Source organism: Phyllostomus hastatus, unplaced genomic scaffold (genome assembly GCF_019186645.2).
Source record: "Phyllostomus hastatus isolate PE091 unplaced genomic scaffold, TTU_PhHast_1.1 phas_contig_1, whole genome shotgun sequence".
Lineage (NCBI taxonomy): Eukaryota > Metazoa > Chordata > Mammalia > Chiroptera > Phyllostomidae > Phyllostomus > Phyllostomus hastatus.
Genome location: NW_025333498.1, coordinates 10,598,353 through 10,614,305, shown reverse-complemented (window position 1 = coordinate 10,614,305; position 15,953 = coordinate 10,598,353). Strand labels below are relative to the sequence as shown.

The following is a 15,953-nucleotide window of genomic DNA, read 5'->3' as shown; positions in this document are numbered from 1 at the left end:
ACGTTTCTTTTCTAACTCTCTTTCTAACTACTTATGTTTAGACAGTTAAGGAAATGAAGAAAATGGCAGTGTAATGCAATGATCAGAGAGTTCAGCTAAGAGTAAGGAAGCCTTGAATGTGTATAATAGATGTCTTATCATGATGACAATAGACAGGAAGCCACTTTGAAAGTAAAAATTAAAGTTACAACTCTTTGAGTTATGTAGTAAAATATAGCTTTTTTTAAATATAGATTTTTCCTCATGACAGTTATCTCCTGATTTTCAGTCTAACCAGAATGTGGGTGTTTTTCTTCCTCTTTACAAAATTTAGTTTTATCTTTGAGTGAGACATTTAACCTTTCAACTGTAATTGTGTGAAGCTGGGGATTCCCAGGGTCTACCTGTGCCTTTCTTTCTAGGCCAGCTTGTTGTTCTGCTCTAGGTGTGGTCTTGTCCTCTTGGACGTCCCACCAGTGACTCAGCTAATTAATTTCCATGCCTCCTCTCAATAGACAGGTGGTCTCCATGACCTAGGCTCTGCCTGTCTTTCCAGACTTACTGCTTGTGCTTGTGCTCCAGCCGTGATTGGACTGTGTGCAGGCCTCTAAATAGTTGTGCTTGCCTAGGTGTCTGTTTTTACACCTGGTGCTTTTTTTTTTTTTTTTTTTTAACCGGGAATGCCCTGCCCTTCTTTGCCTGACCAAGTCCTGTTTACAGTTAGGGCTTAGCTCAGGCATCAGCACCTCTGGGAATACATACTCCCCTAACCTGGATTTTTGTTTGTTTTCATCATAGCACTCTCCTTCACCCCAATATTGTAATAATTTTTTAACTTCCCTTTTATTTTTTTCTCACACTGTGAGAACACTTGAAGGCTGGGCATGCCTTTCATCTTTTTTCTTCATTGAGTAAAACAGTGATGCCATAGATGCTCAAGTGACCGGGAATGAGTGCGATGATTCATTGCTGCCCAAGTCAGCAGTTCTGTTATTTCAGAATGATTTTGAGTTTTATTTTTCTACTTTCTCAAGGCAAGAGGCAAGTCCTAGAAGACATAGATGAATTATGTATGTTTCTTTGCTTCAGCCTTGTTGCAAATAGACTGACTTATATCTGGAACAGATAGGAGTAGTAGGTAACAAGAAGGACTAATTTATTTAGCTCTTGCTTAACTACAAAGTTTTCTTATGTTTTTTATCATTATTTTTACCTCAAAGAGAAAGATGAAGACCTCAGTTTCCATCTTTTTAACACTTTTAAGTAATTTGGAAGTAGTCGCTGTAGCTTGGATTTGTAACCATGCTTTTACTTTTTTGAAGTACTCTATGAGAGGACCTGAGCTTGCTGCTGCTCCGTATAGTGCTCAGAAGTCATCCGTTCTACCTCTTTATGAAGTAAGTTCTCACTTAAGCCATTGTGTCACAGAATGATTTGAATGATTCCTCAGTGTAATTTTGTTGTATTGTGTTTTAGAATACTTTTCAGGAGCTCCAGGTAATGAGGCGAAGCCTGAATTTGTTTAGAACGCAAATGATGGATTTAGAATTGGCAATGCTGCGTCAGCAAACCATGGTTTATCATCATATGACTGAGGAGGAAAGGTAAAAGTTCATTTTGTCTCATTGTGACTCAGTATTTTTTATTCTAGAAAGCATTGTCAACTTTTTTTATAGCTAGGTTTTATTTCTACTGCTGGGCACCCTTTACCTGTTTTGTAAACTGGTGTAAATAAAATTAGGAATAGTGGTTTGCTACGTAAACTTCCCTGCCTTCAGTGTGTTAAGGAAGACAATGGCTGTCAGTTGTTTTTAGTGTTTGGGATATTTGTGAGAAAGGGTAGAGGGAGGAACACCAGTTGTCCTGGTGGTCACACCCACTGCAGTTGCTGTTGTGCCCATTTGGAGAACTTGTATTCTACCACTTTCTGGTGACTGCTGAGAGGGTCGTGCCAGAACCCCGACCACTTGATTCTAACTCTGTGTCTGTCACCGTGCCAATAGGTATGAAGTTGACCAGCTCCAAAGTTTACGGAATTCAGTCCGGATAGAACTTGAAGATCTGGAAGTGCAGCTGGAGGAGCGGTTGCTGGGCCTGGAGGAACAGCTGCGCACCAGGCACAGTCCTTTTTCCTTCCGCCCCGCAGCGCTGGCGGTAAGTGGGTGCCCTGGGCGCTGTCATTGTCAGTGAGGGTTTTACAGTGATCCATAGGATTTAAAACAAATGCCTTAACTTAGAAACTTATTTTAATGGCATTAGAGGCACACAGAATGTTTAAGGAGCCTTTCCCCCAAATCAGTTGAATGTACATGTTGTTATGGTCTTAAATATTTAGTGTATTTAGAAGTATATTGAAAACTTTTAATCATAATTTTTAGTAATAGAGAATAAGAAGCAATGCAAAAGTTTAAGGGTTTTAAAGGAAGATGATAGTGGATTACTGTATCACATTTAGATTTTAATTACTGTATGTAATTACAAAGAACACAAGTATATATTTTCACTTCTTTTCCTTGCTTTGAATAAATGTTTCCTTAAAGCTTTCCTTTATTTGGGATTCTCTTCATTATGCTTTTTAAGGAATCAAATGGGATCTTTGTAAAGGCAGAAAATGTGTACCATCAAGAGCATAAAAAGAAACACTGTTTATACTTATAAAAGTACTACTTTTTTTTTTAAAGATTTTATTTATTTATTTTTAGAGAGGGAAGGGAGGGGTGGGGGAGAGAGAGAAAGAGAGAGAGAGAGAGAAACATCAATGTGTGGTTGCTGGGGGTTATGGCCTGCAACCCAGGAATGTACTCTGGCTGGGAATCGAACCTGGGACACTTTGGTTCCCAGCCCGCTCTCAATCCACTGAGCTACGCCAGCCAGGGCAAAAGTACTACTTTTTTATACTTCCCATGTGCCTTTCGATAAAATGTGAACTTCAGTACTTGTATTCTTATTTTTGCCAATATTTCTGCAGTTGTAAAATGTACTGTTTTGAAGTGTTGACAGTGAATTTTCCTGTTACCTGAACAACATACTTGATTTTGTTATAAGTAAATGGGTGGTCACACACACACACACATATGTGCACATATGGAGTAGACTCAGTAGAATAGAACTGAGTGTGTGTGTGCACATAGGTATGGATAGCAGAGAATACGAATGTCCTGTATTGTTAACGACTGTCTTTTTCCACGAAGGTTTTGGCTCGTCATTCTGAGAAGTGTGTGTCAGTGACAGCAGGTGCCATGCACCTTCAGTCACAACAGCATATCTTATTGGGTCCCATGACAGTTGAGAGTGGCCTTTGTGACATAAAGGAATGCTTCGGGATCATAATTAGCTAATTTATTTTATTATAAAACAGCTTTGGTTTGAAAAATGAATATTCATAGACACATTCTTTCTTTTTCAGGGAATGTGCGGCAGTAGAAGCGCTGATAACTTGTCGTACTCTCCTCCATTGAATGTAATGGAGCCAGTAAGCCTCTCTATCCTTTTAAATCACTGGGGACGGGAATGAGACATTTTATAAACACACAGCTTTCCTAGTGTAGATGAAACATTTTTTTTTAATACAGAATTTGATGCATTATTTAAATTGATTGGAAGTGAGTTTGGCACTTCTGCAAGTCCCTTGCCACGTTAGACCATTAGAAAGCCAGTAAAGTGCATAATTGACTTATCTTATGGCCTAAAGGAGATACTGCATCATAAAAAGTATTTAAGTTTTACTTCTGGGAAAATGTCCTTTTAAGTCTGGTTCTGGGTGCTTTAGGTACTTGGATCTATAAGATGACTACTTTTTGAACAAAAGTCTGGTTTTTATTATAAGTTAAGCAAATTTGTTTGGGGACAAAAGCATTTTAAGTGGCTATTTTGTTTTTCACCACTCTCTTATAACTAATTTGGACACCCATGTGATAACAAGTAAAATTTCATCCAACTAGATATTCTAGTTACACATTTTATGGCTTGATCTCACTATGAATTTAAAATTTCTTTGCTATTGCAAATGAAATTGAGTAGTTACTAGCTGAATGAATTAGAATCATGTCTTTACAAGGAAGTGCCTTTTAGCAATACAGCTAGGATTTTTTTTTTTTTTTAACTATCCATCTTAATTTCAAGAGAGAAAATTACAATTTTTGTGATCTCCAGGTCACTGAACTGATGCGGGAACAGTCATACCTGAAGTCTGAACTGGGCCTTGGAGAAATGGGATTTGAAATTCCTCCTGGAGAAAGCTCAGAATCTGTTTTCTCCCAAGCAACATCAGAGTCCTCTTCTGTGTGTTCTAGCCCCGCTCATGCTAATAGAAGAACTGGGATACCTTCTAGTGACTCAGCACACAAACACAAGGCCCACAGGGTACCACGCAAGAAAGTATTCCGAGCATCAGTGGCCCTGACACCAACTGCTCCTTCCAGAGCAGGCTCTGTGCAGACGCCTCCAGAAATGGAAAGTTCTGAGGAAGTTGGAGCAGCTGAAGAAGCCTCAGAGGCTGTAGGACCTAAACCTGAAGTGGAAGAAGGGTATGCAAAAACCCCTTTAACTCCAGCTGCTGAAGAAATGCATAAAAATGTGGAGCAAGATGAGTTGCAACAAGTCATACGTGAGGTAAGTAAAATCCATGCTTAATGATTTATTTTGTGATATGTGTTGGAGGAGGTTTTATTTAAACATTATTTATAAGATATTCCTTTGAGTCATTGTATTCAATAATTTTAAGAGAGCTTTTAAATTAGCCTTCTCTTTGTTCCTGCTTATGTCTATTAAGATTTTAAAAAATATTTGTAATAACATTTCTGTAAATTTCATAGTACAGTGAAATTTCACTTCTGTATTACTCACTTTGGTGAAGAGGGGGTTTGTAGATTTTGAAATATATAAACACATGAAAACTGTTTAGATCTCTGTTTCCATATTTATATTAATGAGGGGTTACAATTTAAATATCTTCCAGGATCTTATAATGTCAATTGGCATGAGAAAAGGGTGTTGTCACTTTAAAATGTGTCAATAATTTGATCTGTTTGATTTCATGGGTGGACAAATATGGAAATCATATGAATTGCTCAATGATAGAAATGCAGAATGAAAAGGTTTACCCTGGAGGATAGATAGCACTGTGCAAACCTGAAACATTTAACCGTAGTTCTAGGTAACCAAAGGACTACAAAAAATTAGGAAGGTGAGTAGTAAAAGATCAAAATTTAAGAAAATTAGCAAAGTATTTGTTTTTGGCACTAAGATCAGGTAGTAAGAACAAATAGTATATATGAGGTCTGTCTGGAAAAAGTCTAGCCATTGTTAATATAATGAGAATGGTTTGCACAACATAGATGTAGCCTGGCAGCCAAGGAGAGTGGACTGGAATGTGCATGAGTGAATAATGACGACTTCATTGCACTAGTCAGTGGGGGTGGTAGACACTGTTGAGTGAGCACATGTACTGTGTGGCCATTCACATTCAAAATGACTGAGTAAGTAGAGCAACGAATCTGCATCAAATTTTGCGTCAAGGTTGAACATTACTTTGCAGAAACTATTTGGATGATTCAGAAGCCCACAGCTATGGGCAACTGGTGATTGGCCACTTTATCACGACAATACGCCTGCTCATGCATCATGTCTTGTGCAGAGTTTTTTGGCAAAACACCAAATCACTCAGGTGACTCAACTCCCCTACAGCCCAGATTTGGTGCCCTGCTACTTCTGACTTTTCCCAAAACTAGAATCACCTTTCAGAGGGAAGAGATATTAGACCATCAGTGAGATTCAGGAATATATGAAAGGGTAGCTGATGGCAATTGGGAGAACTGTGTGAGGTTACAAGGTGCCTACTTTTAAGGGGACTGAGGCATCATTGTCCTATGTATCATGTTTCTAAGTACCATGTATCCTGGATCTTTTTCAGTAAATGTCTTTTGCATATTACATGGCTGAATACCTTCTGGATAGACCTCATATAGTTAAAAGCGGGGACCAAGTCATTTCTTAATATTTCAGTCAAGTTTGAGAGAAATTCACATTTTCAAAATAAGCATTATAGGAGAAGAGACTGGATGTATGTGATTTTTTTTTCCTGACATGAGATACCAACTTACAGTTTAAAAGGTCTTATTTCTATAAAGCTATTTGTCCCACAGATGTAATTATTTTTGTAAGTTGGTTATGGCCAGCTAATGTTTATCCAGCTCTGTATGTGCACCTTGCTCAGTTAGGAATGACTGGTTATCGATTTTTATTTCTATGTTTCTTGTCAAAGATCAATTTTTGAGTAAAATTAAGTAATTGTTTTTCTACATGCTATTATTTGTTAACCGGGGAAGTAAGTTTTAAAGTACTTGTTTTCCCCTTAGAAATGGGATATTTTTGTTCCCTTTAGTTTGCTTTGGTTTGAAAGTTTTTCTTGAAAAACTTAATTATATGTTACCCATTTATCACAAATTCTCCCTTAATGCAAACTGGAGTCCTCAGTTTTAAAGTCATTAATGGATGGCCTGATGTGTGCTGTAAGTGATTTCCGTGGAATGGGTCATTTCCAGATGAAGCACTGATTCAAAGACTCAGAACATAGCATATATGAAGTTGGTTGTCCTCCTGGTCCTAGAGAATAACCTGAGCATCTAAAAGAACCTCCCATTAAATAGGGAAGATTTTGTAATTTAAAGACATTTAAAGTGACATGCAAGACAGATGTTTCAGAAACTTTTCAGAATCTGTTGCTAAACCTGTTAATTAGAAACTCCCTAATTCAAATTTGGCTTAAGTTGGAGGAAGCTGGGCTTAACATTTACCCTTTCACTGTCTACAAAAAAAGAATGACTTACCAAACAAAATATATAGATCAAACAAGGTGAAAGAGGAAATTGGTGTACTTAATAAAATAAACTATTCTGAAGCACTTTAAAAGCATATATTAATTGACCAATTAGTCTAGTGCCATTTATACTTAAAAAATTGTTAATATCTTAGCTTGGTTGCAGTGGTATTCTGTTTAAATTTTGTTTACAGAATATTTAAAATTCAGATTATTTTTTAATTCATTTATTTCAAGTCCATAATGTTTTTACCCAAATCCACTTGGTACTGAATTCCAATTTTCTTAAGCTTATTGCTTTAGCCATGAAAAAAATTAAATTAGATTCTGTTCTGTCTTCCCAGTAAATGCTGGGCCCCTAACCCTGTTAACAAAGCTGCTATTCAGGAGGGAAGCGGTGAGCTTGGGTTGAGCAGTTTTGCAGGTGGGGATTAAGCATGTTTGGCAGACACTTTCTGGGAAGTTTTCTTATTGCACTCATGGGTGCATGAAAACAATGATGTCTGTCAGGTCTTTGTTTCCATAATTTTACCATATATAAAGTTTTTAAAAAGAATGCTTTCATTTATAATGTATTAATACAGTGTAATTCTTTTGAAGAATAGTATTGAATGAAAGTTGTTTCAGACAAATGTTTAATACACTCATTCAGTAAGCTTTTGTCAGGTTAAAGATACCCCTTTTCTGAGCATAGTGTGTATGTTGTAGTGGGGAAAATACACTCCTCGCATTTGCCCACGTGGTCTGTGACATAGGTAATCAGTGGCCTGGACCTGTTTAGTTACTTGGTTTTTTTTTTTTTTTGAAGTAAATAAATGAAAAGATTACTTAATAGAATGAACAGATATATGCCCATAGTAGCAGATTCAACAGTATTAAATGATCAAAGTGTAAACATAGATTGCTTTGTGTTTAGAGAGTTGTTCTTTGTTTACTGAAGTTCCTAGGCTTGATTCATGCCGTTTACTATCTCCATTACAGTTCCTCTGACATGCTTTAAACATGTGTTTTGGTAAATACCGGTTTGACTGTGTTCTTGTTATAACTTCAGTTAGTGATCACTTGCTATAATGGCTTCCCCGAAGTTGACACTCAGTGGATGCTTGTTAAATGTCTCTGCTGCTTCACACTTCAGAGTTGCAATCAATCTGTTTATATTGCCAGTGAGCATTCCTCACTTCATCTCTAGTTCCCTGTCTTCAGCCTGTATCACTTTGGAACTTGTGCTCATGAAGGCAACTTTACCATCCATCCCAGTAGAGTTTTCTCACTCCTAAACCTTCCAACCTCTCTGTAGCACAGGGAACTTTAGAATTAATTTATTTGTCTACACATTAATTCCTTCAAAAAATTGTTAAAGGCATTTACTGTTTTCAGTGCTAGTCTGGAGTCTTATGTTTTTCTACTTTCTGTTTCTTATGTGTGATATGTTTCTGATTCTTGTGCTCTCTTCCTGTCTCTCTTGCTCCATCATTGATTCATTCAGACATTAGTTGAGCACTTAATGCCAGGATACACAGATAAATGACAACCAGTCCTCTCCTGAAGTAACTCACAGTAAACACTTTGCATTTGACCTTACCCTTTCCATTCTAATTTCTTTCCACTCCCTAGCAGCAACTATCTTGTCAGCCAGACTCCTTTTTGCTTGCACTCTCTCATCCAGGGTGCTCCTGCTGCACGTTTCTGTTCTCACTGTCCTCTAAAATCTTCTCTCCTTTTTCATGACCTGCTATGGAAAAGCCTGCCATTTTCTGAGAATTTTTATTTTCTCCTAGCCCAAAGCGGGCTCTCATTTTTCAAAATTTGTTCTGTTCTCATGCCATTAATAAATTATTTTTCCTCTTAATATTTTATGAAACAATATTCACTTTGTGCCCATTTAGATTATAACATCTTTAATGGCAGAGACTTTCTTGCTTTACTCCAGTAAATGTCTATACTGTCCAGATATGTTGGCACACATTTTTGGTTTATAATTAATACTTTTTGACAAGTTTATTTTCTGAATGTTGAAGAATGAAGAGATTTAATAAAATTGCCATATTGCATTGAATAGCAGAACGGGAGAAAGTATGCTACTAATTGTCTCTTGTAAATATGGATTTGCAGTGGTTCTGATTCAACACACGTTGTGTTTGTGTTTGTGTATTTTGGCTAAGAGATTCTGGTTTTCGTTATATTGTATCTAATAGATATTTGTTTAGAAAATAAATCTGTGTGCTTGACCCATGGACATGGACAGTGGTGTAGGGATTGCCTGAGGGAGTGGGGGCTGGGTGGAAAGGAGCAAAATGAAAAAAATTGGGACAACTGTAATAGCATAAACAATAAAGTTTAAGAAATGATCCAAATTGCTATGAATGTCAAAAACTTTTGATGATGTTTAAAGTTTTAAAATATTGGTAGAAGGTAAAATGAAGAGCTTATATTTATTTGAATATATTAAAATGCAGATGGTTAGTAGCTAAGGAGCATTTATTTATTTGTATACTTAATGTATAAATCTATGTATTATGTACCAATTTTCCATGACAGATTAATACAGAGCCATTTTTGGAAAGACTTCAATTGAAATGTGTTCAGGATGTACTTAGAAACATTTTAGGAAATAGATCAGGCTGACAGGAAACTGTGGAAATGTAGAATTTTTAAAAGCTGGTTGAGAGTCTCTCAAGTGCTAATTTAGGAAGGCATTATCAGTTTATTTCAGGAAATACACATTTAAAGTCTTAACAAAGAGCTATTTGGATGTGATGCTATATTGTAAGAGAGGGCACCATAAGCATGTTCAGTGTTTGGGCATCTGGAGAAGAAAATCTCAATGGGGTTGTCATTTGCCTTTAGGTCTATTTGCTTTTTCCAACAATGTTTCAGAAAGGTGACAAATGTACCAGACAACCAAAGGAAAATTTATTTCTTTAGAGTTTATAGTCATTTAAAGAATGGTTTTCATGTTTTAAAATAATTTGTAATAAATAATCATTTCTTTCTACTTAATACATGTGTGTTGTTAGAACAGTAACTTCTTTAGATACTACACTTTTGCTTGGTATAAAGAAATGGTATACCTATATATTATTTTACCACTAATGGGTTTTCTTAACAATGAGAACACTTGATTGTCCTCCTGATTACCATGGTGGACATTATGGTGGACATTAATAAAAAGATAAAAGTGAACCTAACACTTAATCACTTCTTCCAGGTAATTTTGTGCCATGAAGCAACTGCTTAATAGAAGTTTTTTTTTTTTTAAGCTTAAAGTTTTTTTATAGATTTTATTTATTTATTTTTAGAGAGGGAAGGGAGGGAGAAAGAGAGAGAGAGAAAAACATCAATGTGCGGTTGCTGGGGGCCATGGCCTGCAACCCAGGCATGTGCCCTGACTGGTAATCAAACCTGCGATGCTTTGGTTTGCAGCCTGAGCTCAATCCACTGAGCTACGCCAGCCAGGGCTTAATAGAAGTTTTTAATCTATAAAATAAATTTTCTAATGTCCTCAACTTCAGTGCGATGTTTTGTAATGTAGCTGTCTGAGTTGCGGTAGACCAGAGCTAGAAGTTGGATCTGGGCTTGCAGATAGTGGGTGTGATTCCCCGCTCCCTCTCTGTCCTGCATGAGGGTGCCCATGATGGTGGTAGTTTTCTTGGTGTTGTAGGTGATTGAAGAAGTTAAGTGCTATTTACGTGTTTTTTTTTTAAACAAAAAATGGATTACAGTCATATTGCTAAGTTCTTATTTTTCTCTTTTTCCATTCTAGATTAAAGAGTCTATTGTTGGGGAAATCAGACGGGAAATTGTAAGTGGACTTTTGGCAGCAGTGTCTTCAAGTAAAGCATCTAACTCTAAGCAAGATAGTCATTAAATGGAATTAATAGGTAAATTTACTGAATGTCTTTGTTTAGATAAATGTAAAATAGTACTTAGCTTTTAATGCTTTGTTTTCTTACTACACAGGTCTCTTTCTCTAACGAAATTTTGATTTTAAGAATGTATCTAATATATTATTCTAGAGTATGAAAACCTCATACAACCCCTTCTGAAATGTAAGCAAGTCAAATCTCATAATACTAACCTTCATGGGAGGTTAGGGGGCAGAAGTTGGTTTACAGTTGTTTGTATGGAAAATAATACAATAATTAATAAACAATAATTCAAGAATAAACTGTGTTTCCCATACTCACATCTATAAACCTTCTTTTGCCCTACCCTGTATTATGTCATTTTACTGGATTTTCATTGTAACAAATAAATGCTAGAATTGAGGAAATCAGGACCTTCAAACTTGAGTCTTATTTTGGTTGCGTTGGTTATAATAGTATTCAGATGTGTAATTTATGGGCCAAGATTTTGAGAATTAATCACAAATTCTTAGTGTCTTTCTCAAGTTTTGTCTTTTAAAGACAGATATCCCATAGATCCCTATCTAGTCATGTCATAGTATATGTAGAATTGTTTTCTGTTTTATTTATTAAAATTAATTCAATTTTATCTTATAGCTCTAGCTACATTTTATAAAATATGTATTAATAGTAATACTTGGTGAATGCCAAAGTCAGTAATACATTTCTGTAGAATAATGCCTTTAATGAAACTAAAAATATTCATTCAATAGAATATGAGAAGCAACATATAATTTGAAAAACATAATATGTAATTTCCATTGTAGAAAGTAGGAAAAATATTTTTATAAACTATTTCATAAAATAATGAATTTTTTCAAAGCCAGAGATAAAAGAATGAACTCTCAAGAAGATGTATAGAGATCACAATAGGATCTTGTTTATATATATATAAATGTTGGTTATATTTATATATATGTTCAAATTTCTAAAGTATATATATATACTATTTATAAATATATATATTTAGAGAATATTTTCATTTCACATTTAAAGATCTTTTTAATAATAATATTTGAAAGATGTTTAATGCTTACTTTTTCTTTTTTAAGGTTAGCATGGACCATATTAGCTCTGTAATGTTGGAGTTATCAATGATATACACTGGTGGAGGTGTTATTTCTGCTTCAGAAGATACTTGCTGCTGAGCTGGGCTGCTGTATTCAGCATACAATGTTATTTCTTATATGTATATCTTTTTAAAAAACATACATAGAAACTTAGGCACTTTGCTTACTTTATTTCTTTTCTAAACTATCAAAACTGTAGCCATTTGAAAAGCCTAATATTTATTTTTATGTCAATATTTTCCAATCAATTCCCTATGTAGAATTAATTTTAAAACTTGAAAATGTCCAAACTTAACCAACGTATAAATAACATATTTCTGCAGACTAGTTTTCTTAAACACTGACCTCTATGAGGTATTTACTGTGCAATAACTGATTCATTTTTTGAGAGCTTGAAACAAATAATGATTTTTTCTCTACTGCTGTTAATTAATGTCACTTCCAAGAAGAAAAATTGTTCTGTTGTGAAAATTTACTATTAGTTCTTAAGGAAGTTACTAATAGCAGTAGGATAAAATTCTCATATGAGGTTTCCTACAACTACTTAACGTTCTTACACTGTAAGCATTGTTACTTCACCCCAGACAAATGTAATTTTGTGATAGCTTATGTAGTATTTTTCTTTTGGAAATGTGCCTCACATTAAACACTATATACTTTTTGTATTGTCCAGACTTTTTTATTATAAGGAGATGTTTCTTCTTCTGTCTTTTAGACAAAATAGTAGAGAATTGCCAAAATAATGGGGCCTGTGACTTGAATGGGTATAAGCTTTGGAAATAAGCTTTTTATTTCCAAAATAGAAGTAATTTAGATTTGTTCTCCTTATAATAGATGGTTTTAGTTCATTTTCAACCATTGAGAACTGTTTGTTTTTATGGAAGATGGTTTCTTATTTGGTTATATATGTGTTAAATAAAAGTGTAAAGTAACAACCAAATGTTAATTAGAATTATTCCTTTAGCATTTATAATTTTTGACTTCTACTCTTTGTGTGAAACTTTAATCAAAAGTGGTTGAAGTGTTAACATATTCTTTGAAAAACTATCTAAAAGGTTTATAAATGTTTGAATTATCACACAAAGGCTGATTTCTAAAAAAATTAAAACAATAAAGTATTTATTTTGCATAAAATGTTTTTAGTGATTTCTTTTTTGGAACTTACAGCAAAATGAAATTTGATTAGATTGATGAGTAACAAATAAGGTCCAAAAGAATTACAGCATATAACCTAATAGGTTGATAGTCTCTTCTCCTGGAGAAGCTAAAGTGCAGTTTAGACCAGACCACCCTGGAGAGAGAGTATCCTAATGCTTCTTGGTCTCATCTAGTTCTGTGGTCTTAATGATTGCCATCTGAGGCCAAATAAAACTTTGCTTTAAAATATACTGTTAAACTATATTTAAAAAGGCATAAAAACTGTTACCTTATTCTTTGGTCAAATTATTCAGCAATTTAATTAGTTGATTCTAATAACAGTAATGATATGGATAAACCAAACACCCTGTGTTAATAGTAGTGTAGGCATCAATGTTTTTTACTCAGTTTTGTAGCTGCTTTAGTTCATTTCTGACAGTACAAGATACCCAGAATTTGCTAATCAAAATTAGAGATACAACAGTTGCAATAAAAGGCTGAGCCAATGAGCAACTCACTTAATAGTACATAAATAAAATGAACTTAACGTATTAGAGTTTCATCTTTCCTCTCCCCATTTGAAACCTTGTGCACTTCAGCCTTTAAAGACCTATATTGAAGTCACCATGGTAGCTGCTGTGTGGAAATGAATGAGATATTTACCTGGCAGGGGAGATACCGTGATCACAGAGATGGTTTTCCCAGGGTGAAGCTTATCCATTGCATTCCAGATGTGCTGACCCCCACAATTTCCCCAAATATGGGAAACTTGACTGCATAATTTGTGCTGGTAGGGGACTGCATTCATGTTCTTCCTGGGGGAAAAAAAGAATGAGAGGGCCTATGAACTAAGTAGAAAGACAGGGCATATTTTTATTTCTGGGTAAGTTTGGAAGCACTGCATGAATAGAATGAAGAAGAATAAAAAGAATTTGAGAGCCTATCCTTGAGTGGTCAGGGAAATCTAAAGGTATGTGGTTTGACTAAAGTCTTAAAGAATGGGAAATGGAAAGGATGGGGCTCAAGTGGTCTATAACATTAGTAAAGATTGTCCAGAATGCATAAACTCAGTTTGAATTACTGTGTGATCATGGTGAAAGGAATATTTTTAAGAACCTAAGTTGTCTATAGTTTGTGCATATTGTGCTGAGAGGCTAAATGAAGAAGGCACAGAAGAAAAAGTACCTCGCAATGGTGATTTAGAAGTTGGGAGTCACTGAAGGATAATAAACCATTGTCAATAATGGGTGGCTTCTCAGACTTGATGTATTATTCCTCTAAGAATATTCTGTTGAATTTCAGTAACAGTTAAAATATGCATTACATCAGTTAAGACTATTTGCTCAGCTGGCCATCTTCAGCTATTTTTTTAGACTATTTTAGAGCAGTTTTAGGTTTATGACATACTTCAACTTTTTAAAAGGAAAATAATTCATGTAAAATAATGTAATAAAAAAGTATGTTTGGGGAATTCCTGAGGATATGTACTGCCTGTGCCCCTCACCTGACCAAACAGAAGTGATGCTGATGGAAGAGAAGCATGAAAACTGAAGAAGCATAGGTTCTCTCTTTTTTTTTTCCTTTTTTCAGTACGGGAAACAAAGGATCTATATCAGTTCTAGGAAGTGGGAAGAGGAAATATTCTATCTTGTAAGGAAAGCTAAGGATCTAAATTTTGTACTTTATATATGACTGCTGACGTCATTTATGAGAATATTGAAAGCACTTAATTAGCACTTACTCTGGCTGTATTCTAAATGTATAAAGTTAAATTGTCGTATCTAATTAATAGTTCCTCTCCTATACAGTTTTTAAATTTCTATTTATTACAATTAAGTCGGGCCCTTGTTTGCCTTGTTCTTATTCTCACGATCACAGCTGATCATGCCTCTGATAGTCATATTGAGTGATAGCTTGCATACACAGTGTCAGTGTGCTGAGCAGTAAATTGGAAATGTACTCAAAGATAAACTTAGCAACCAGATATTAGGGTCCATTTCCCTGATATGTTTTTTGGTACCCCAAAGGAGACTAAATCTTTTGTGTACAAATATTAACTAGCTTACCTGCTCACTTCACTCACTAAATTTTACTGGATACCCTTACAACACAAGTGGCAAACAAGGCCCTCCACCTTGTTTTATCCTGCCCGGCACCTTGCTTCTACACAGCGGCAGCACCGAGCTCCTTGCCCCTAGTTAAAGAGTAGTTACATTTATACAGTCCTAAAATTACACTCGGCCCTTTGATGGCAACCTCAAGGCTGATATGGCCCCTGGTGAAAATGAGTTTGACACCCTTGCTTTAGAAGATAGATATATAAAGAGATTGAATAATAACATGTTCTAAGGGAAGGTAAATAAAATACATTGTTTAGAACTTTGAAGAATCTATTCATTTGGGAGTTAGATTGCCTTTCTTTGGTAGCAAGACTTTAGAAGAGCAGGTTTTCCTGTCTGTCAGGTACTTTGAAGGAGAAATGTCTTAAGCAGAAAGCGGACATTTTATTTCTAAGGAGATATCATCTTAGAGAAAACTTTTCATTACAGCCCAAAGTTCAAAATACAGAACAATTGTAAGCACAGTGCATGGAAGGAAACCATAAGGGAACTACCTCAGTCCTTATGGAAAGGTGTGGTGGTCAAGAGAGGCCTGTGTGGCAGCAGTAAGAGCGTGAGCAAAGAGCTGTGTTGTTAATGGTAGCAGGTAATAAGCCTTAATACTGTGTTGACTGGACACTGAGAAAATGCAAAGACACTCTGAGTCAACCAGTCAAGAACAAGAATGAGACCAAAAAAGGAAAGAACTAGGTCTGGAGTTGCTGCTGAAAGGGATCAGCTGTAATGTGGAATTTGTTTCGGTCACTGATATTTGGAATTGCTTACCCTTCCCTTGGGGAAGGGATTAGCGATTAAAAATAGCTACACCTGTGTTAAACACATTGCAATTCCTTATTTGTGTTCTTGGGTTAATTGTTTGGTAAATCCATTCACAGATGATTCATGTTTTGTTTCAGTACATCACGAACAATTCCTTTATTATTTA

General features: G+C 35.4%; 1 protein-coding gene, 1 long non-coding RNA gene and 1 other non-coding gene across 6 annotated transcripts in view; 2 read left to right on the top strand and 1 right to left on the bottom strand.

The window, feature by feature from the left end:
• The window catches only part of ITPRID2 (ITPR interacting domain containing 2), a 36,849-nt gene extending 23,944 nt beyond the window's left edge, over positions 1-12,905 (top strand). For 2 of the 4 annotated variants that reach the window (XM_045846654.1, XM_045846589.1), the window contains exons 12-18: positions 1,302-1,376; positions 1,456-1,583; positions 1,983-2,133; positions 3,386-3,451; positions 4,132-4,590; positions 10,560-10,677; positions 11,754-12,905. In XM_045846654.1, coding sequence (XP_045702610.1) covers positions 1,302-1,376; positions 1,456-1,583; positions 1,983-2,133; positions 3,386-3,451; positions 4,132-4,590; positions 10,560-10,664 — 984 coding nt within the window. In that variant the 3' untranslated portion in view covers positions 10,665-10,677; positions 11,754-12,905. The remainder of the gene's footprint in view (positions 1-1,301; positions 1,377-1,455; positions 1,584-1,982; positions 2,134-3,385; positions 3,452-4,131; positions 4,591-10,559; positions 10,678-11,753) is intronic. The other 2 variants (XM_045846730.1, XM_045846813.1) reach the window with 2 other exon arrangements.
• Positions 12,906-13,563: 658 nt separating this feature from the next.
• Positions 13,564-13,727, top strand: LOC123814312. Its single transcript, XR_006784886.1, has one exon. It is a non-coding gene; the product is annotated as a U1 spliceosomal RNA (small nuclear RNA).
• LOC123808423 overlaps positions 13,583-15,953 on the bottom strand; it is a 37,271-nt gene continuing 34,900 nt past the window's right edge. The window contains exon 3 of the long non-coding RNA XR_006783791.1: positions 13,583-13,723. This is a non-coding gene — a long non-coding RNA (uncharacterized LOC123808423). The remainder of the gene's footprint in view (positions 13,724-15,953) is intronic.